This window comes from Ptychodera flava, chromosome 12, assembly GCF_041260155.1.
Source record: "Ptychodera flava strain L36383 chromosome 12, AS_Pfla_20210202, whole genome shotgun sequence".
NCBI lineage: Eukaryota > Metazoa > Hemichordata > Enteropneusta > Ptychoderidae > Ptychodera > Ptychodera flava.
This window is the reverse complement of record NC_091939.1, coordinates 22,696,400-22,719,183: the sequence shown is the minus strand read 5'-3', so window position 1 is coordinate 22,719,183 and position 22,784 is coordinate 22,696,400. Positions and strand designations below refer to the sequence as shown.

Sequence of the window (22,784 nt, the reverse complement as noted above, 5' to 3'; positions counted from 1 at the left end):
ACGTACGACTCAGGTCTTATGTGATCGATTTGTCCTGTCTCTTGTTCGAAAAGTAAAGGCCTTCTTTCTTCACGGTCTTGTTCTCCGTTGGGTCCTGCGCGTCGCTGATATTGGTGCATGGATTTACAAATGTTATAAATCAAGCCAGCCGACATTAATGAAAATTCCAAATTGAACGGTACCATGTACGGCGCTACCTCTCTGACGGATTTTCCAAACCAAGTCTTGTGAAGTATGCAGTCTTCGTCGTACTCAGAAATATTTTCGGGAATGAAGACTATGGAGCCGTTAACTGCAGACTCTGCCATTGTTCCGTAGAAATCATCGATGAAGTCGATCAGCCAGTGTAAAATGTTGACAAAAAATATCACAGTGAGAGTATACTGGAACCAACACGAATCTTGGAAACTTGCTAATCTGAATTTTCTTAAGAACCCCATTTGGATTGCAGTGAAGAGAATGATAACAATGAAGTAGACAAGTAATATATGTTCGCACAAGTTGTCGATGTGACTTCGATGATACGTCTTCAGAGGCAAACAACGGGTCATTTCTATCACGTGCAATAAGATGTGGACAATTTTACCGCTTCCGAAGATAAACACGCCGATAAGCTCAAGATCGTACTTGTAGTGTTGAATTTGATGTTGAACTTCATGTTGTACTGTCGACGCGCCGTCGGCATTGTTTTCAGTGCTGGTGACTTCGAATACCCACTGTAGAACACCTGTACCCTTCCATTTCTTGGCGCGAACAAAATAGGACAGCATAATTATCAGAGATGACGAAACGCAGATCAGCTTGTAGAAAATCAGCACGGCACGAATGTACTTTTGGAAGTCGTCTTCCGCATGTGGTAGTGGTAAAAGGTAGCTGACGTGTAGAACTACACCGGTAGATATCACCAAACACATGACCAATATCGCTGAGATGCGACCGTTGTGCCTGTTAGAGTCATCGCGCGCCAGAGAATCTCCAGTTATCAGAGGACCTAGAATCCACCGCATAGAAGTGGCATGACAGCCTGGCATGGCTTTGCTCTTCCGAACAGCACGTTTGTTAGACTATGATCACCTGTAAAGGACTAGTTCTCGGTAGGGCTACTTTAAGATACGTTACTCCTTTGCTTTGCGACACTGCTTCTTACAAAGTTTCTGTACTTTGTTGCAGTTATCTTCTGTCTGGAGCATCCGTGTTTATGGTCATCTAACGATTCAGAGGGTCCTCTAAGTCGGCTTTATTACGAGAAAGAAACTGGAGTCGAGACATGTGGGCAGTATTGGGGTATGGCGTCTTCAACTAATCATAACGAAGCTAAACGGGCAAGGGTTTTGGGACCAGCCAACCCAACGATTTATGAGTTTGTTTGCTTTAGGTTACAAAAATGAATTGCACCGTATTTTACAGTCACTATTTGTGTCTCCATTTTCACAGAAAATCCAATGATGGATAGTGGCTATAAAGTGCATAGTTGTAGTAGTGGGCATTGAGTACAAGGTCTGAAATATGTAGGCCACGTGGAAGTGATACATTCAGTGGTTTCTTTAACTTAAGTCGATTTACAAGTAACACACGATATCTTTTTCGGCAAACGGGGGATGAAAAAAGCTGAAAGTCTGGTTATTTTCACTTTTCAACCGAACAAGTATAAAACGTGACAGTGAAAGTGATGTTCGTTTCTCACCTTTCATATACAGTTCGACAACAGCGTTATTTTCAGGTAGATATTGCGAGGTCAAGTACCGACCGGCTTGTACTCTGAAAAGTAAAGCAGTCGAATTGACATCCTTTACCGCTAGCGCTTATATAGGCCGTACAATGCACTGATCGTTCCTCGGATTTCTTTTCTGGCAAAGCAAAAGAGGCGATGGGCAATTTTTTGCCGAATTATAGGCGATAGTTTTAGGACAACGAATGCTGAGTAAGGTGAGAGTAAAAAAATATACATTCAGTTGGTCCAACGACCCTGATTGGTCTATTTCACAATAATATTTCCTTTTATACTCATGCAATGCCGCCCATGTTTAACTCTGCCGATGGCAATAGCTGTGAGCCATCGATGTGTTTTGAAAGAGAATTATGCTGTAGTTCGGCAACTATGCACAAGCTGTAGAAGTGATGGCAGGGAAGATATTCTGGGAAAACCAACAGTATGAGATAACGTAATCATGTTAAGACTATCACGTGTATGAATCTGTCAGAAAAAAGTGAATACAAAAACCTTATAAAATTCCTTTTAAGAAAACAAAATAATAAAAAGAGTCACATGTTACAATCTGTTTGGGATATGTTACGAGTAAAAACGATTTTTGCAAGGGAACGCTGAAAAACAAAAAGTATTACTTTGACTCCATGTTTTGGCCCAAGAACCAGTGTCCCAACACATTTAGTCTGACAACTCTGTACGGCTATCTCAACTGATGTTTTTTATGTATGTACAGTATGCTACAAAATGATGGAATACTTGGCTGCTAAAGTGGAGGCTCAATGAAATTCCTCTGAAAGTATAAAAACAGTGCTAAAGTAATACGGCCACGTGATGTAAAAAATACATTAAAATCGGCAAAAGTAGAAAGCGGTCATTCTGAGAAGCAATTTATTCATTTTGTCCTGTGTTCACTGTACGTTTATCATTCCAAACTTGGCTGTTTTCAAATTACTCCATTGATCTCGAAATTCAATTATTTGGGTGGAAACACTTGAAACTGAAATTGAAAAGTAAGATTTAGAGTTGATGACTATATTTTCAAAATATGACATTTGTGAATTGCACAACTGTTACAGTCTAAGCTGTCTGATATGTCTGAGCCGTCGATATCTATAGAATCGAAAATCTTCCATGACACTCAGAGGCACGCCAACATGGTGGTCTGATATGGTAATTAGAGGAGGATGAGCAAAAAGCTAACTGCACATAATTATGACCTTTAACCGTTTAAAGAGGGGGCACTAGCACCGGAAACACCATTTAACAACTATGCAAACACTCATGGACATACGCCGTAAATTTAAGAACCCTTGGCTTGTAATGAAAGCGTGAACACGATGACGGAGAATTCGGCCGTATTTACGAGGGTAGGCTATAAATTTTAAATGGATACTGTATACTACAGACTGTGAATTGGCAACACGAAGTGAAAAAAAATGACGCACCAACAGTTACTTTCCGTTTTAACACTTTTTCATTTTCGATGCGCGCTTGGAGCGTGCCATTTTAAGAATATCTAACATTTTTAGGCACCCCTTTTTCATAGCAAATTTTACTTTCGTCACACTGTTTGTCACATCATTTCCATAGCATCTATTTCAACTATATACATTGCCCTGTTCGATTAATAATTTAACTCTAAGCCGTTTTTTAAAAGTGCTAAGTTTTTTCCCCTTCAATTTGCCTCATTAGTAGTAGTATTTTTTATTTATTCTGCTTCTGCTATAGTTTCTCTTTCTTACTCCCAAACATCTGGAATACTCAATTCGGCTTGTCCATATAGCCTACTTGAATATCTGACGTCATTGTAGTTCTTTATAATTATGTACCAGGAGTATCACGACTTGTCAACGTATTTTTGTACCCACATGAAGTGGTTGCTGCACTCACTCAAAGTATTGAATATTGACTTTTGAAATTTTCCAGAACTCCTCTTTTTCAATTTCCAACAACTTTAGGCACAAGATTTGCAACGTAGTTTTACGAGGCTCGACAAGGCCGCATGAATTTGTCTAAAAGAACCCTGCTTAAATGCTTATTTAATGATTTATTTTGTCGTTCAAAGAATGTTATAGGATACACCTGATAATTTCTAAAAATGAACAGTTAACAGTTTATCCGGTCTAATTTTTTGTGGTTAGGATATCAAGGCTGACGTCACAGTTGGCCACATTCCAATAAAGCGAGAATATATACCACAGGATTTGAGATATTACATCTATCCACAATAGCTAATAATACATCGTAAAACCAAAATCATATGATCTACACAGAAAATATCGCAAATTCTTGAATTTTAATGTCTTTACCATGTGATTTTCCATGACTCAAAAAAATTCTTATGTAAGTAAATTAGAGTTCATTGATATTTATAGATATTAAGCCCATAAGAGAAAACTCGTCAAGTGTAGTCTTAACTTTTCGGACATCCATTATACTTTCAATGTCTTTGTATTATATATACTTTAAGGTAGAACGCACCTCGGGGACAGACATTCGGAATCTCAAAGTTTTACAATTCTCTTCTAATATACCACATGTGGGGGTTCATTTTAAACCTCTTGAGGAAAAAAACTTTTCACTGGCATAGTTTTTCGAAATTCGAAAATTTTTATTTTTCTCCATAGAGTTAACACAGGGATGGCGGCCATTTTGAATTTCTAATATCGGTAAAGCTTGGGTAATTTGTTTCTCTAGCACTAAAATTTGCACGGTGACCCCCTATTTTTATTCTTGATTTTGAAAGAGAATGATTGAAAGATTCCTTGAGGAAAGTTAGAGCAAAAGTTTAAGTCTTTCACTTTCGAGGTGCAATCGCTAACGGAAAGAAAATAGAACAACCTTCATAAACGCACACCCATTAGCAGAGAACATCTTTACCTGCACTTTATCATTTATTTATTCATTTCGATAATTACAAGAACTGTAATTACATCACAATCTATGGTTGCAAGATACAAAGACTGGTATTCTTGTGAGGTATAAAGACCTCACGTTATAAACTCTCACTGTGTATACAACTCCCTTATTCTACCACATATTTCTTACTGTCTCGAGGTTTGGGGTAATACCCTTCCACACTTTTTTCTGTTCATAAGCTGTAAAAAAACTTGTTAGAATCATCACGTTCAATCCCCCGCAAGCCTCAAGTGCACCCCTTTTCAGAGAATTAAATATGTTGAACATTTTATGAACAATTTTGTTTCCAGACAGGAATTTTTATTCATGATCTTTTGTATGGCAGACTCCCCCACAATTTCTGAGACTACTTTTCCTACGTCACCAGTATAATATCAGATCTGTAGCCAGTTCCCACTTAATTGTTCCAAAAAGAACACTGCGTCTAGGTCAATTTTCATTTATTACCACGGAGCCAAATTTTCGAACAGTTTACAAGCTACAATAGAAAACCTAAACAATAGACATCAGTTTAAACAAACTCTTAAATATTGGATTTTAAACCATGACTAGTTGTCTTTTTTCATTTTACCCTCCGTCCTCGTACTAATTTAGATTTTTTGTTCATTAAATTCTCATTTACCACGCACCAGGAGCTAGACACTCATTAGCTTTGCATTAGCTATTTTCTAGCTCCTATTCACATTCATTCCTTTTCAAAAAAGAGAACGTATTCCTCATAATAACTGTGTGGTGTTTCATGCAACAGCATTTCTTTATTGACTAATTTTATTATATGTAAGTTCTTGTTTCTATTTATTTATACACCGAGATATTTTCTGTTGTATATACTTTTGTAACAAGCGTATAAGAATATGTTTTCGGACAAAATACCTGAGTTTAGAAAAGAGAACAATTTTAGGACTGATCTGGTTGCAAACTTTCTTAATGTGCGATTTCCAGGAAAGGTGATGGTCAATATGAACTCCAAGGTAAGGCACATAATCTTCCTCTCTGATCTTACATGATTGAATGTCAATAAAACCAGCTTTACTAAAGTGACGTTGATGAGGGGCAATGAGAACATAGTTTGTTTTATCCTGATTAACTGTAAGTTTGTTGGCGTCACACCATTTTACAACATGTGAGAACTCATCATTTGCTTCAGTTATATCTACTATATTGTCTGGGAAAGCATGAAAAAAGTTAGAGTGGTCAGCAAAAAGTTTTAATGAAAAGGTAATGAGAGCATTCAGGCAAGTCGTTGATGTAAATAAGAAAAAGAATGGGACCAAGGATTGAACCTTGAGGTATTCCATGTGTTATGGATTTGAGTGTTGAAGTATAATTTCCTGTACAAACATATTGTTTTCTTGTAGTCAGATAGCTTTCAAACCACTTCAGAGGGATACCTCTAATTCCATGGCAATTTGTCCGATAAAATACTATGGTCGATGGTATCAAAGGCTTTAGTCAAATCAAGACAGTCCCCAGGAGAAGATTTTTCTCGTCAACCTTGTGCAAAACTTCATCAACAAGATTAATAAGAGCCAATTCTGCACTATAGGTTTTTCTGAAGCCATACCGTTGAGGGTAGATCAGAGAATGTTTATCAAGAAAGGCAACTAACGCCATAGTGCTCTTCTAAACTTTTGTGTAGATTTCTTTTCTTACCTAAATGTAGCATTATTATCCACTTGTTTGTTTGTTTGCATAGCCTGTTTATCCATACTGTGTTGAAATACCAACACTTATTACCCTAGCCTCACTCTATGATCTTCTGAATACTGAATAATCCAGCTGACGGTCTCGCGAAGTACTTTACTCAGGTACTAGGTACACGGTCAGACGAGTCTCTAATTCTGAATGACGACGTTGCTTACTTGGCTCCACGTTTTATCATAGAGTTTATTACTCGCGTCTTCTTTAGCACATGCAAGGCCTCTCCAAGAAAATCTGCATAGTTGGCGGGAAATCCTCACCCAAGCCAAGAAAAGATGACTATCTAAGCTAGGTAATCTATTTTTTCAATGAAATATTTGACACCCGCTACTCACGGTTGATATTTACAATCTGTAATGCCATTTTTATTCCATACAAACGTGTTCATTGTTCAGTTTACATGATCTTTTTAAAACCCTTGTTCTGGAACCTTTCTTTGTATATAGTGGAGTTTCAGTGTTTTTGTAAACATTCTCCTTATTTGAAAACGTTCTTTAAGCGCAAAATTAAAAGGTAAATTTTCGACTGAAGGCCAAATAAACTCCGAAATATGTTCGCCTGGGGCAATTTCTGATATGATTCAGTTGTCGTCTGCTGCCCGAGCTCCGGATTTTGAAGTTAATGTGGCATGCATACACATGAACATATGGATTCTTTGCGATGTTGGTGACTTTACCGGAGAAACAAATAAGACAGATTCAGTGTAAATATTCGTGAAAAGTAGGAAATATGTTATTACATTTGTTATGAAATTCATGGGGCATGGCGGCTAAAGTAAATACAGGAGGGGGCAGAAAAATGGTTTGCAATGAACACCAGTCTACTGAATATGGAGTTTGCAACGCGACCAGTAGAAACATTCAAGAAACTCTTCGCTGTGCATATTGTGTTCAACTGAGGTATCAACTCATTTTTCGGAGATGCTATCGATATCTTTGATAAAGGTTCATATATCGCACAATTTGTAGCGGTCATTGACTAGATATTGAGAGGGCATAAAATGCGATGCAATTAATTAAAATTGCAGGATTTCAATTGCAAATCGATTTGCAAATTAAATAGACATACAACAAATTGACACGACATTCACGAAGACACTTAGTCTAACAGAATTTACATTTTACGAGCGGTTTTGAGATGTAACTGAATGACAGAACATGCATGGGAATACTAAACACCTATTAGGCCTATCTGGTCATGAGGGCTTTAGGGCTCGTTTATTAGCCCTCGTTACAAGAAATACACCGCTATTCCCCGAGGCCGTAGGCCTAGGGGTATAGCGATGTATTTCTGCTAATGGTAACGTTAGACCAAAAGGAGTAAAATAAACGGGTGCTGTAGTCCGAATAAAGACCAGTTTATAGGTGTTCAATAACACATCACATGTCCATGCTCTTGTATGCTGTTGTTTGATGTGCTTTGATGTATAGGCATTGAAACAGTACACAAAGAGAAGTTTACTAGGCGATTTTCAACAGCGGGAACAGTAGTGCACATTTCCTCACAAAAAGATCAGGCCTAAGCAAAAATGTCCTTAGCTTACCGTATAACGTCCTTGGTTTGACTTCAACCTTTGTTGTCAATGAGCTTTCCAAGTTCCTAGGCTGTTGAAATAGAAAATCCTGCTGTGTTGGGCAGAAACTCGTTGCTCATCCCAAGCGCTCATAATGCACTGATCTCCCGCAAATGTATCAAAGCTGCAGACGACACTACAGTATGGTCACGTGACCAGGCACTTTTTTAAGAAAATATTTCCCCTGGGAAATAGTCTTTCGAAAATACCCTCTGACCTAATAACTTTTTTCGAATCAGTAGAGACTAGTAAAGACCTATTGCCTGGTCATGGATTGGGGATGTGGTGCTCGTTTACTAACCCGAGGGGCCGTTTGTTATCAGAAACACATCGCTACTCCCCGAGGCCGTCGACCGAGATGTATAGCGATGGGTTTGCCACGAGGGGTAATGAACAGGCGCTACTGCCCGACTATAGATCAGGTTATAGGTGTTTTATAACACGCCACACGCTCATGTTGTATTATGTTATAGTTTTGATATTATACACTGCAACTATCCATTATGATGATGTTACTATAGGCGATGATTTTCCACAGCGGGAACAGTAGTACCAATTTCTGAACAAAAATAAGCATACCTTACAACATCCTTGGTTGCACTTGAATCTTTGTCGTATATGAGCCGTTCAAGTTCCTACGCTTTTGGAATGGAAAATCTTGCTGTTTTAGAGAGAGGCTTGTTGCTCATTTCGGTGTGAATATCATGTTCCAGTCACCCGCCGATGTTTCAAAGCTGCAGACGACACCAGCACGACGCGCATGATCACGTGACCAGACACTCTTCCAAATTTGGCCAAAAACTATTTCTCCAGGGAAAAGGAAATTTCAAAAATACCCTGTGGCGTAACTTTTGTCCATTCAGTGGGGACTAGACGTAACTAATTTCTCGTCGCCTGACGTATTCTGGCGAATCGCAACAGGAATGAGCATGTGGAGTGTTAATCGTATAATCGTCGTATCTATTTTCTAGTCACATGACGTGTTCCAACGAATTGCGACACGAATGAGCATGTGGCGTATTATAAAATCTTTTATAACACGCCACATGCTCATTCCGTGTCGCGATTCGCCAGAATACGTCACGTGACGAGAAAATACATACGTCTAGTCCCCACCAGATCGACAAAAGTGACGTCAGAGGGTATTTTTTTGAAAAGCTCTTTCCCTAGGGAAATAGTTCTGACCAAATTTGGAAAAGTGCCCGGTCACGTGACCGTAGTGTCGTCTGCAGCTTTGCAACAATGGCGGGTGACTAGAACGTGATGTGCGTCCGGGATCGGTGGCGACACATTCCCTAAGACAGATTTTCCAACATTTTCCAACATTCCAACAGCGTAGGAACTTGAACAGCTCAACGACGGAAAAGATTAAAGTGCAACCAAGGATGTCCCTAGGTATGCTTCGAATATGTTTTGAAAGAAAGTGATACCACGTACAACTGAAACCGCTGTCAAAACATCGCAAAGTAAACTTGTCACAATGGATTGTTGCAGTGCAAAATATCAAAACACATTAAAATCTATATAACAATACAACATGAGCATGTGGTGTGTTATAAAACACCTATAGCCTAGTCTTTATTCGGCAAAGGGTGTTTAATATACAATCTCTAATATAAGATTGCAGCTTGTACGATCGCTTCAAGAGCTGTATTGACGTTTATGATTTGATGAACCCGTTCATCTCCACTGTAAGTGTGTTGCCGTTACTTATGACAGAAGCCACATCCTTTACATATATTTACAAACCCATGATTCGACAACATCGCTGTCTCTGTCTCTTTCTGTTTCTCTGTTATCTTCCTCGCTCTATTTACGTTCCCGCACTCTACCTTATAGATCAAGACATTGATAAAGCTGTATAATTAACACTTTCACTGTACTGATGTCTTTGTCTATTCCAGAGTCAAGAAGGAAAATCAGGTGTCCCCATGGTTACCAAAGAAATAAATTTACTGATATTTAAAATTCAAAATAGCCTCTATCACTCTGTCAACCCTGTGGGAAAAAGTTTTAATTTTTGAGTTTCACAAAAAAAAACCACATGAGAGTGAAAAGTTCATTTTCCATTAGCTACAAAATTAGACTGAAAGGTCCGTCGCGCGAGGGCGCTCTCTATGGAAACGCAAAGAGAACACTCGAGCGACAGTTTTTTTTCCCGACAACACGCATTGTAATTTTAATGCATTCACAGTTATGTAGATTTGTTTTATTTGTGACAATTTTGAAATAAATTTATCTTTTTCAAAAAAAACAAAAACAACACTCGAGCGACAGTTCTTCCAGTCCACTGTAAAGAGCGGTCTGAATATCTGCTCTAGAAGTGCATTTAACTTTCAAAGAGGCTGATTATCTGTATCAAATGTTTCGTTTTTGCAAATATAACGGCGAAGGCCCTTCTTTTTCATAAATAGTAAAATGTCTTCAAGTTTTATATCCCGCAAACATCATGAGAATTGAGCGGTTGTGTTTTTCCTTGAAAGCAATTGGCAGTGAGGAGCATTCTGCCTTAACCCTTTCACCACCATGGTTTGGCCTAAACCCATTGTTATCAATGGTAGCTGTGGACCTGTTTACAGGGAATTTGGGGGTGAACAGGTTAAGGTAGTACGCATGTCAAAACTGAAATACTTAAACTTTTGTGCAAACATTCCTCAGTGAAACTTTCAACCATTCTCTTACAAAATGAAGAATAAAAATCAGGCGTCACTGTGCAAACTTTTGTACTAGAGAAACAAATCACCAAACATTTACTGATCTTTGGAATTAAATGACCGCCATCCCAATGTTAACTCCTAGGAGCAGAATTAAATTTAGGATATTTTTTTGCAAAACAAAGATGGTGACAAGTTTACCAACTCTAAAAGCTTCAAAATAAACCCCAACATGTTGTAGATCAAAACATTCGACAAAAATTCAAGAGTCCGAATATAATCTGTCCCCTACATGCATTGTACTTTAACCTGTTCACCCCCAATTCCATGTAAATAGGTCCATAATAACAACTGATAACAATTGGTTTGGGTGAAACCATTGTGGTGAAAGGGTTAAAAAGAAAGTGTTACCGAATTCCTTCATTATTTCTGCACTGATGATAATGAAAGATTTGTGCAGTCCAAAATCAAAAACATCACAAGGCTGAAATACTTCTTGAGAAACATTTATTGTCAACAGAAATAGGGGAAATACTATCTACCCCTATGTTCTGGAAAAAGTGTTTTACAATTTGCACTCTCGATCGGAAGCTTTTCTTGAATTACTAGTACTATCCCCTGGAAAAATTTTACAAAAGGTGAAAGTTGTCAGGAAACACCAGACCTTTGAACTATGCAAATGTACGGAACATGTATGTCTGTGGTATATGAATGCTTTCTCTATTTCGCCAATGAGAGTTAAAGATGATCCCCCAGCCCAAATACCCGATTCCTTGATCATTGAAATATGTGAAATCGAGCAAGAATGATTGAAGACATGATAGAAAACGTAAAACCTCTGAAAATGGCAAATTTTAACAGAGTTTTGCAGTAGCAGACGATAACTTCGCAAACGGAGCACAAGATTTGACCACAAATATTGATAAACTTGTCACATAAACATGATTGTATCAACAAAGTACTGATGATATAAAAAGACAAAACTCTGGATCTGCAGCAAAGTGCCCGTCCACAGGTGTGTCACATGTACAGTAAAAATGAGATATTCTTTCTCCATAAATAGTAACTTTCTCTCCCCATTGTCAGTATAATCATAACTTTTATGCGTAACTGCGCCCTGAGAATACACAAAAGGTTGATGCGCCCTCTGTGGTCACTTATGAGCATGCATAAATGGCTTGCGCCCTCTATGGCCATTTATGAGCATGCATAAATGGCGTCAGGAATCCAATAGAAGACACCTGGATTGGTATGAAATGCAATGTTCTATCACGACATCTTGATTTCAAAATATTTGCATCATCTTCTGATCTTGTCATGTAAGGAAACATAACTATTTCCAAGTTGTCAGTTCCGGATGATCAGTCGTCAGAGACCTGAATGGAAAGCAGTGGCATATTTTCAAGCATTCTCTTGCTTGTCTGCCTGTTCATCAATTTGGTCCTTAAATCAGGTGTCATTTTGTCCTCCGAATCATTGTCACTGTCACCGTCCTCTTCCTGTGTCTGTTGCCTTGGATCAATGATCACAGTAAAATTTTGGTAATATTCGTCATCATTGTCGCTGTCAGCGCTGGACGTAGGTCCAAGTCTCTGTTTCAGTTTGGACTCTATTCGCTGTCTGGCATCCAGGACAACTTTGAGATCGTTTGTCTGCATCCCCTGTTGGTTCCTGTCATTAAGAGTACATATAAAATTACTGCAATAGTTACAATTCTTCTCAAGACACTGCATCTCAATATTGACTGTTGTGAACCCCTGACAAGTTTCTTACTAATTTATGTAAAGGCCCTTATATCAAAAGTCTTTTGCTTTGCACACATAATTACAAAAGAAAAAACAAGAAAAAATATGCAGTGTTAATCAGTGATCCTTGAGGAAGCATTACAGCATATCAAAAATATAAGCTTCTTAGAGCAGTACATCTTCAGCAGAAATTTTGAAGATTCTGATATTTGGCACTAAGAGGGTAGTTGGTACCACAGAACATCAGAGGCACACGAGAATGACATGTCACCAGTAGGTATGAACATTGAGCATTTAACTTTTTAGAAAACAAAGAGTTTTGCAGTCATGTTCCATCAACATTGAAAACAACATCAAAGATGATTTAATACGCCTTTAACCCTTTCATAACAATGGTTTGACCCAACCCCATTGTTATAAATGGTGAGTGTAGACTTGTTCATAGGGAATTTGGGTTGAAAAGATTAAGAAATTACCTACAAACTGAGCACCTCAATAAGTTGAATTTCTATGAATATCATGTGCCTCTGAGATCTGTTCTATGAATAATATGAATGTTGGATTTTAAAAATAAACAGAAAGGCAATGTTGTTAAGATACAAACCTGATAGATTTGATTTGTTCTTCAACTTCATCAGCATACATCCCCCTTCGTTTCTTTGTCTCTTTTGGCCTGGTCAGCTGTTCCAATTCCAGTTCCATCTGCTCAATCTCCGAATCCACTTCATCCTCCTCCTCCTCATCCTGCCTCTCATCTTCCTCTTTTACTTCATCTTCAAAGCTCTCCCTCTGTGGTTTACTTTTCTTGACACTTGGTGGCGCACTGTCACTGAACACGTCGAGGTCAGTGTAGCTGACTAATGATCGGCCTGTGTCTCTTTTCCGTTTGCCTGGAATCACTGTGCCTTCCCTGATTTTCCTCTTCCTGAGAAAAGGGAGATAAATGAAGGTTTCTGTGGTGATTGGAGACAATGACACAAAGTCCACTTCATGATATAAGTTAATATTTTTCACAAGTCATTTCCTACACTCAGTGTAATTTAGAAACAGCAGTATCTAACTACTTTTTCCTCAGAGTATTTTTTTAATCTTATACAGTACAGCCCCTCCTGTAATGTACTTGAAAACTTCTTTTGAAGAGCTGTATAAGTCCACTAGGTGGGGAGGGGCTTTGGTTCTGATGTCACTATACTAAAAACATTACTACGTCAATCAAAATTATCAATAACAAAACACCACTGCCAGGTGGAAGACACGATAAAACACACAAATATCACGGGTGAGAAACTGGCTAACTAAGTGACAACATTAAAGAGGCACTCCCACTTGGTAACATTTTTACAGCGAGGGCACGAGTTATCGGAACACCAAATTAGGTAATTACCCAGCAACTTAGCTGAGCACTTTGCAATTTGACCTGGCATTTACCTAAACAAGAGTCTGTTTTATTGTCTGAAGACTGATAAGATATCCACCAAACTCAGCAGGCAGCTCCACTGAGTAAACTGATATGCCTACACTGGAACAACCCATTTTCAACTGGCATCTAGTTCATGGGAAAATTGTGAAAAGGGGGAATAAATATTATGATGAAACACAATCTATTGTACTCATTTTGTGTCCTGGGCCTGAACCTGGTAGGTTTTGCCTCTATATGTTATTGGGAATTGAAACATCGCAGCATCCCTTGTAAATCTAGAGTGTACAAAACTCGTCAAATTTACCACCTTCCATGAGCCCACCACCGACGTTGATGGAACAGTCCATTTTTATCATATGATGGATTGGATGGTTGCTCTGACTGTCAGTGTTTCTTCAATGTATGTAATTGTGATTAAAAAACTGGTAATAACATGCATATATACAAAAACAGGACACAAAATGATTTTACAACATTTTATTCCGCCCCTTATAAACTCTCCCATCAACTACATGCAGCTGCCAGTCAAAAATGTTTTTTGCAGTGTAGGCATATCATTTTACTCAGTGGGAGCTGCCTGCCGAGTTTGGTGGATATCTTATCAGTCTTCAGACCATAAAACAGACTCTTGTTTAGGTAAACGCCAGGTCAAATAGCAAAGTACTCAGCCAAGTTGCTGGGTAATTACCTAATTTAGTGTTCTATTAACTCGTGCACCAAGTGTAAAACACATTGTTTTAATGCCAACGGTTGATATTTGACGTGGCGGTTGTGCGCGGATCACGAGATATCAATAAAAACATGTCATTATCCGAGCGTATTTTTCACATCCTGAACTTTTACGATTGTTTCTGATTTTTACCCGAAATGCTGATTGATGATATTCTAGGGAGTCTACAATAAGTTCGAACGACGCAATTAATTTACTTCCCAATGCATAGACTTTATATACAGCATTATGCCATTACCTCAGGTAAGTTTTGTAAAACTTCTCTTTAGTTTTTGTCATTTTCATTATTCTAAATCAGTTGTACTATATTTTTTACCAATAACATATAAACATCAGTTTTTACCTGTCAAATATTAGTCGCCTCCGATGACTACATTTTGTCATCTGCCACACAGTACGCCGCGTGTGGTATGCGTCTATGCATACCACGCGGTGGCCGCTATGTATCAACTGCATGTAACTGTGCTAGTCACCTATGCGAATTCTGGTGGAATCAAACTTTGTTTTCCGTTTTCTCAGAGTCAGTAAGACTCGGCTTTCCCCCAGGGGCATGACCGATCACTGATGCGAGTGGTACTGTGACATACAGCAGCGTAAGCGTAGACTCATACTCCATAGCTTAGTTGACAATGGCCCCAGTGCCGAACGTTCGATGTTCGGAAGCTGAATTTAGGTGGGCTACCAGAATTCAAACTTTTACTTTTTTGAGGACATGTTTTTATCAATATCTCACAATCAGCGGGCAGTTGCCATGTCAAATATCGACCGTTGGCATCAATAAATGTGCTTTAAAAATGTTACCAAGTGGGAGTGCCACTTCAAAGTGTCAAAACTAAAAACGCACGACCAAGATATCAACATTTTTCCCCATTTTAAATTACACAAATTCAGGAGTTCTAAAATCACACACAAACATATAAAAGGGCAATGAACTGAGAGTGACCATAACCACTTTCAATTTTCATTATAACAAAAGATTGAGTAACTTGATTCTCTGGTACCAAAATTTGCATAGTGACCGCAGATTTTTATGTTCAAATTTGAAAAAGTATGGTTTAATGTTTCTCTGAGCAAAGTTTGCTCAAACGTTCAAGGCTTTCACTTTGCATATTACCTTATTGACAGAGACGGTATGAGGTTTCTAGAAGTCATACTCACATTGATCTGCTTATCAGACCTCTCATTCCACCAAAGTTTGGATTTCCATATTTGATGTAATATTTACTTCTATTGGCAGCTCCTGGTAATTTTTTGTCATCTGGGAAAAACAAAAAAATTTTGCTACAGTGCATAAAAAGACAAAGATTATCATCATGGTATAGTGTTATGACAGAAAACAGATTCATCAGATGCTGTATTTATTGGCCAAGATTATACTGGTAGTGTTGTGGTGTTTGAAATTGTCCTGACTGGGATGATAAAGATTATTTTGTACTCTTAGTGATGTACTTGCATCCAGTCACACAAGAACCAGCAGTATTTCTGCTGAAGCTATGAAAGACAGATAAATAGTTTTTGGAAGCCAGACACATTTCTACTGCACGATAACTGCCTTGGTTTATCAAGAGGGTGTGTGGTAGAGTCTGTCCGGCATCTTTAACATATTTTGATAATACTCTTTGTATGAGCACTGACAAGCGACTAAGGATGGACATTTGAAAGATTGAAGTATGAAAAATTGCAGAATATGAAAACAGTCACATACAATGACATGTGGAAGCTGAAAATATCTGAAATATGAAGGAAATATTAATTAAATCTTTGCAAATCATAAGAAAGGAAATTCTAAACATCCCTCCTCTTCAATGGTATAACCCAAGAGGAGTTGAGCAATGTGTATTGCTAAGTCACAGTCATATTTTGGTATCACCCAGTTGATTCAAACAGCATGGGTAAAAATCCTCGCCCTGCAATACTGAGCAAAATACACAAACATGAGGGATAGTTTGTTAGAAAGTGTTACCTTTGGTTGCATAGCGTAGTAAAAGTTGCTTTGCCTTTGGGTGGGGTATAGCTATTCTCAGCGTCGTGGCACTTTGCTGTGTTGCTGGTTTCTCTGTCGTCACTTCACCGGTTTCTTCACTTTCAAACCTGACCGGGGAAGGCTTGGATTTTATTGGCGGCCTCTCCAACTCTCCAGTCTCCTTGTCTTCAGTGTTCACTTCTAAATTGAGAAAATCATCTTCTTCTGATAATGAAAGAAAACAGAAATATTTTCAATGACTTCATAGTATGGGGTTAGAACATGCCTGAGTTCATATACTGAAAATTATGAAAAATCTAAACGTTCAGATCAATTTGCTATGCTGAAGAGTGCAGAGTTAATAAAAAACTGAAATACATGAGTTCACTGTGCGTAATTTCATTTTCATAAAAATACATATTTAATATTTTCCCACATTTCGTTATAATTTGCATGGTTAGGCAACGAAAACATCAGCTGTTCTGAAATAGGTCACTAACTATGCAGAACACATTCTTGCTGAATGCTTGCACTTGCATATGACTGAACAGAAATAAAATTGGTGCTTGGTAGACCATCCATAAACAGAGTGCAAACCTTCATTTGGCATGTCTTCAGCTGGTTTTTCATGTTCTGGTTCAGTTCTGTCTTCAGGTTTACTCATTGCTAGCAATGCTCTCCTGGCAGTGTTTGGATCTAGCCATACCACATTACCTGTATTAGAGAAAAACAAAACAGTTTAGGGTAGAATGTGCCACATTAACAGAAATTTAGACTCAAACTTTGTCGATTCTTCTTTGGTCTACCACTTTTTGGGGTTCATTTTGAAGTCAATGGCATAACTAAACTTTTCACTAGCTTCTTTTACTTGAAATTGAAAATCTAATTTCTCCCAGATCAATATGTATTTATTTTTTTTAGTGGTGTTTAAAAGGCCAGTAACTTTGGATGGTTTTTTTCACTATACAGTTTTTGTCATATAAGTTCTTTTTTCTACTCCTTAACCCTTTCAGGCCTGACTTTCTGGTAACTTACCAGAGCTACCCCTATATATAGAGGTTTAGGCCTGAAAGGATTAAAGCATGTTGAAACATGAACTTTTAAGCTTGTCAACACAGTGTCTATAGTGTAAAATGCACTGTTATTGTTTACATTTGAATTCTAGTCCAGACCAGAATTTACTTATCAATGATAACAACACAGTCTACACATGTACAGGCTGAGTTGACAAGCTGAATACTGTGTATCTCAACATGCATTGGGGAGTAGAACAACAAACTGTAGCGGACACAAAAAATGTGAAAAAATCATCAACACTTTTAGAGCTATTGGCCCTGTAACTGTTACACGTGTCAACAGCCGACATCATGACATTTCATGGAGAGTGAACTCACACGAGGTATCGGTCAGCCATTCAATGGAACCTGGTTGGAATTCTTGGAAGTAGGTAAACAAATCTTGTGTACTCATCTCGTCCACTCCAATGATGTGTAAGGCTTCTGGACGGACGTCGCTCTCCACTGTAATCAAGCACACCGATGAAACAAACACAGTTGATCATAATCATGCATAAATGTGATTAGCAGTAGCATAAATTATGATACTCAGAAACCTGACTCTCACCAATCAAGGTACTCAGATACCGTCCTATTGGAATTTCCAATGTAAATGTGTTACCGACGATGATTGGCACACAGATAAACTTTGCAACACAGTGGAGAAATGTTCTACCAGCAATGACTTTCAGCTCATGTTTGGCTCAATTCCCCTTAAAAAGTGTTATAAGCCCCTTTTTTGTTTCATCCAAACAGTTTTCGATGGTTTGAGCAAAGCTGAGAAGAGTAAAATGAGGTATGGAAAGGGGAGATCTTTGAGGAGTCTGACACAATTTTTTTTCTGTTTACAAAACAATTCCTCTACCCACTGGTCATTCACGGTTTCTTCACTTTTTAAGAATAAGTGTGAGGGAAAGATTTGACATTATTGAAATCAAAGGTACAATGTACTGAGCACTTGCCACATCACCACTGAATTTGAACTTTGACACAGCATCGTTATACTTTCAACAGTGTGGTTGGTCCTCTGTATAAACAGGCCAATGGGGTTGAGAAGGCAAGTTTGGTTGATAATTATAAATCTTTGCCTTTGCCCTATACTACCTGCTTTTATCACATGAATCCTGACTTTTCTACTGAGAACAGTAACAAGCTACAACATGTGCATTGATCAACCCTTCCACCACCATGGTTTGGCCCAATCCAATTGTTCTCTGCAGTAAAGTTGGACCTCTATACAGAGATACAGGGGGTTTCACAACTCACATGTATTGTTGGGCAAGTCGACTTCCATCATCTCTTCATCGTCATTCTTCTGTATACCAAACCTCTTGGCACGAAGCTCTCTTTTGGCTTTGTGCTCCTGGTTATTAATAGAAAACAAATAGACACCAACAGTAAAATATTTCAGTCTGTAACCTTCATGTAATGCAGGCATCCTTGAACTTGGAAAGTGCCACGGACTCAAAGAAACGAATGGACACCCGAACATTAACTTTGCTTGTTCCTTCCCACCATGAGTTAAATAGTGAAACAGGTGCTCTTTACCATCTAGTGCTTGAAGTGGGAAACAATTGTGTATATATATATATATATATATATATATATATATCGATGTCTGTCCCAGTAGTTCACTGTGCCTGTACATTCCTTACCCACAAGTTTTGATAGTTTTTTTCAGACTATAGTTGAGACAAAACAAAAGCTTGTGGATTTGTTTGGAAGGTGGTTACAGGGCAAAGAACACTGGAGTCTGGTGACAGAAACCTGGCTTGAAAGGTACTGGTCAGTAAAGTTGTAACTGAGCGATTAGGCAACACTTCTGAATGGGATTCACTTGGTGGCATGTGCATGTCCTTTCTGTCAATGGAGACAAACCCGTACCACTGGCTGAGTTTATATCCAATATTTAACTGACAAAGTGCTTTGCCCAAAGAACCATAACAACAGTTTACACAACGTTATTGCATGCACAAACAGTCCTGTATTTTTCAAGATCTGACCTGGTGCACTGGTTAATGTTTTGTTGCATTTCTCTCATTGAACACCTGCCATAAAGTCATTCCCATTTGCATATTGGAAGACCATTTCACTGGCCATTATGATTTCAGAGATGTCTATTTCTCACCTCTGATGTGACGTCAAATCCTGTGACGAAGTCCCCAGCTTTATTTGCATATCTTCTTACATTTTCCCCCTGTAACAGAATGCAAGGGTTCAGTGTTCAATTTTACTTGTTTTCAATATATATTGTGAAAAAAAAAAAAAACATTTGAGCAACGCTGCTCATTTTTACCTCACAATAAGTAAAATACACTCTGAAATGAAAATAACATAAATGCAATATAACCGTTTCAAGAATAAGCATGTGCAGTAGTCAGAGGTTCCGGAGCAACCACATGTTACTCGGACCAGAATATTGCTATTCGATTCAACCACATTAACCAACCAACTTACCAACCGACCAATTGCAACCAGTGAATACGATTGCAAGCTTGTGTGGCAAATAATGTACACAGACTGCAGAACCATTGGACTTTACTTAATTCACACTGAAGAAATTATCACAATGCCAAGTATAGACAACTGGCACGTTTTCGAAATGGATATGTCCCTTACAAATACAACTACAACTAGGACCGGTGTAGCTGCAGCTTTGGCAATTACTGAAAATTTTTGTAGCTGATTTATGGACATGTTGAATTTTTTCTTGGATACCAATATCAGTGTTCTCAATTGTTTGGGAAACAGAGGGGTGGTAAATTTACATAATAATACAAAATGTGCATGTTCTATCAGGGTTACTCTACCCAACCAAAGCAAGAGTGACCGTGGTTCTATTGTCGTGAAAACGTATTCTTTTGTATGATGACTAACATCAACAGGACTTGGTCTTGGACGTGGTATCACATGTAAATATATGGTAATAAATAAGATTCTATTTCTAGTGTTTGATGAACTAAAAACATAGCTGCAGAACAAAGATAGCACAGTGGTTATTGTACATTTACCACATTTTTGTGGGCAGTGGTTAATTGTACATATATTGGATTTTTGTGAGTTGTTTTCGGTTCTCAAACGACTATGTAGTAGCAGTAGTACTGTACATAAAACTGGATTAGTATGGTGTTGACTAAATCAATGAGTCATCAGCAGGAAGGAATTTAGTGACTCTTTATTATTCGTATATCCTGGACTTGTCTATGCTTTTTTATTCCAGCGCGGTGTGCCATAAATCTCGACTACTAGCTCCATGAGGACAAACTGAATGTGTACCTTTAATATGTACCTAACAGAAATTTAATGTATAATTTTAACAGGTTGAAGTGCTGCGAACATTATCTCTGTTACCGACAGACCGAGAAAAAAACGCCGCCTAACTTATACAGTAAACAGGGTTTAATGATTGGTGACAGTTCTGTAAGTGAATAAAGGCAACCGTCTTTTCCTACCATAACTGTTTTTTTCGTAAATTGTAAATTATGTACATTAATTAATCGCTTTGCCAGTACGTAAATGTAAACGGACATCATACAGGGCATCTGTTTCCGTACACGGCAAAAACACAAATACCAAACCCGCGGTATATAACATATGCTTTAACGGAGTGACTGCACCTTCTTCATATTCACAAGACGTGGAAATATCGCTGAATTCAACTGACGATTAATCAGTGTACTCAACTTCAACAACAAGCCACCACTACCAGTAAATCATAATAGTACAGATCTTTCGCTGGATATCCCGAGTGTTCGCTTCGCCATTTCCGCGTCTGTGTTTACACTCACAACTCACCGTAATTTCGGATAACGATTTGTCGATCCTCTCATCATTGTATTCTCGCTGCCTCGTCGTTTTTATCCTATCCGTCTTCTCATCCTCTGAACTTTCACTGTCCAAACTATCCAGGTCAAACGAATCGTCGTCGCTGCCTACTGCCCGAGACTCTTCTTCCTTACTTTCGAGTGAATCCGCCATTTTTTCAGTGAAACAACTACCGTCGTGCATTAGTAGTAAGTTCGCCGTCTACGTCAAGATCATGAAAACGTTTGTTTTTATTCATAATACTCAGGGTGGCGCACCGTGGTATTGGAGATACGTAGGAGTGCATAACGTCTGATAAAATATTGAACTTGTATATGTTGTATTCTTATTAGGGTTTTGATGACACAATAATGGTTCATCTGAACTTACAAGAAATATATGATGGACAAAAGCGCTTTACAAATAATCATTATCAGGATTACAAAAATTTCTGATAATCCTAAAAAAAAAATTCCAAACAGCTTTATTTTTATTGAGTTAATTTTATGAAAAAACCTTGTGTATAGATGTGTCAGGTCAATTATTCATACAAAAAGTAAAGTGGATGTCCCTATTGCAAGCAATGGTAGAGATTTTTGTAAGGACCCCATTGGACGGGGTTAGTTTGTACACTTTAAACAAGGTTGTATGACTGGTGTACACTCTACTCTTTAGAATGTTCCTGTATACTTTTTACTGTAAAATATATCGGGATAGAAGAATTTCCTGACATTTCTTTCCGCCATGCACTATACATATTGCGGTCATGGGATGTCTTTCAATAATGTTTTTGTCTTTGTCTTTCTGTTGCCTTGATTAATTATTCAATCTTTCTGTAGTCTGTGAGTATATGTGTGTTGCATGCAAGTAAGCTTTGCGATGTTTGGATCACAAAACCAAATTGCTTCTCACAATCAAATCGGACCTCCAGTAAAAGTGCAAGATTAACGCAATACATTAACGTTCTCCTCTAGTTCTTTTCCATCCTCTTATTTTGAGCCATTTCTCGTCCACTTCTATATTTAAACAATACTTAATCGGTACACCTTGCATAAATGGATACTGAATGTGTTGCACTTTTAGTTAGATATAGGTAACAACGCTGCAAGTGTTTTGCGATGAATTTGACAGATAGGACCGTGACACTTTGAAATTCACTACAATACCGCCCTCTGTGGCCGTATGGATTAATTACTGTGCATGGGCTGATGTTTACGTTCGATGGAAAATTCCCTTTTATTCAAAATTCCGTAGCTTTGTACCGAATGATTTTTTTTAAAGGTTTTAAAATGTGCCAAGTAAATCATTTGCTGCAACGTCCAATGAACATGGATACTGAGCACCTCATACAAGCTTTGAGTCCACATACCTTTCATGTGACGAAAACTTCAACAGATAGTGTTACAAGTCGTAAGCTATATTTCGAAAAATTTTCAATCCCCCCCCCCCACAAAAAAATTGAAACAACTCATTTTGTTTGAATTTTCATATGAACTGTCAATTTATCAATGA

At 38.1% G+C, this 22,784-nt stretch overlaps 1 protein-coding gene across 1 annotated transcript; it reads right to left on the bottom strand.

Moving 5' to 3' along the window:
• Positions 1-11,045: 11,045 nt before the first annotated feature.
• On the bottom strand, positions 11,046-21,484 carry LOC139145414 (nuclear cap-binding protein subunit 3-like). The gene is made up of 9 exons (XM_070716573.1): positions 21,264-21,484; positions 19,597-19,665; positions 18,735-18,831; positions 17,808-17,933; positions 17,011-17,127; positions 16,414-16,638; positions 15,609-15,708; positions 12,905-13,225; positions 11,046-12,226 (listed from the first exon to the last, which is right to left on the bottom strand). Exons 1-9 carry the CDS (start codon positions 21,474-21,476, stop codon positions 11,917-11,919), a joined length of 1,578 nt encoding a protein of 525 aa, XP_070572674.1. The 5' UTR covers positions 21,477-21,484; the 3' UTR covers positions 11,046-11,916.
• Positions 21,485-22,784: the final 1,300 nt, after the last annotated feature.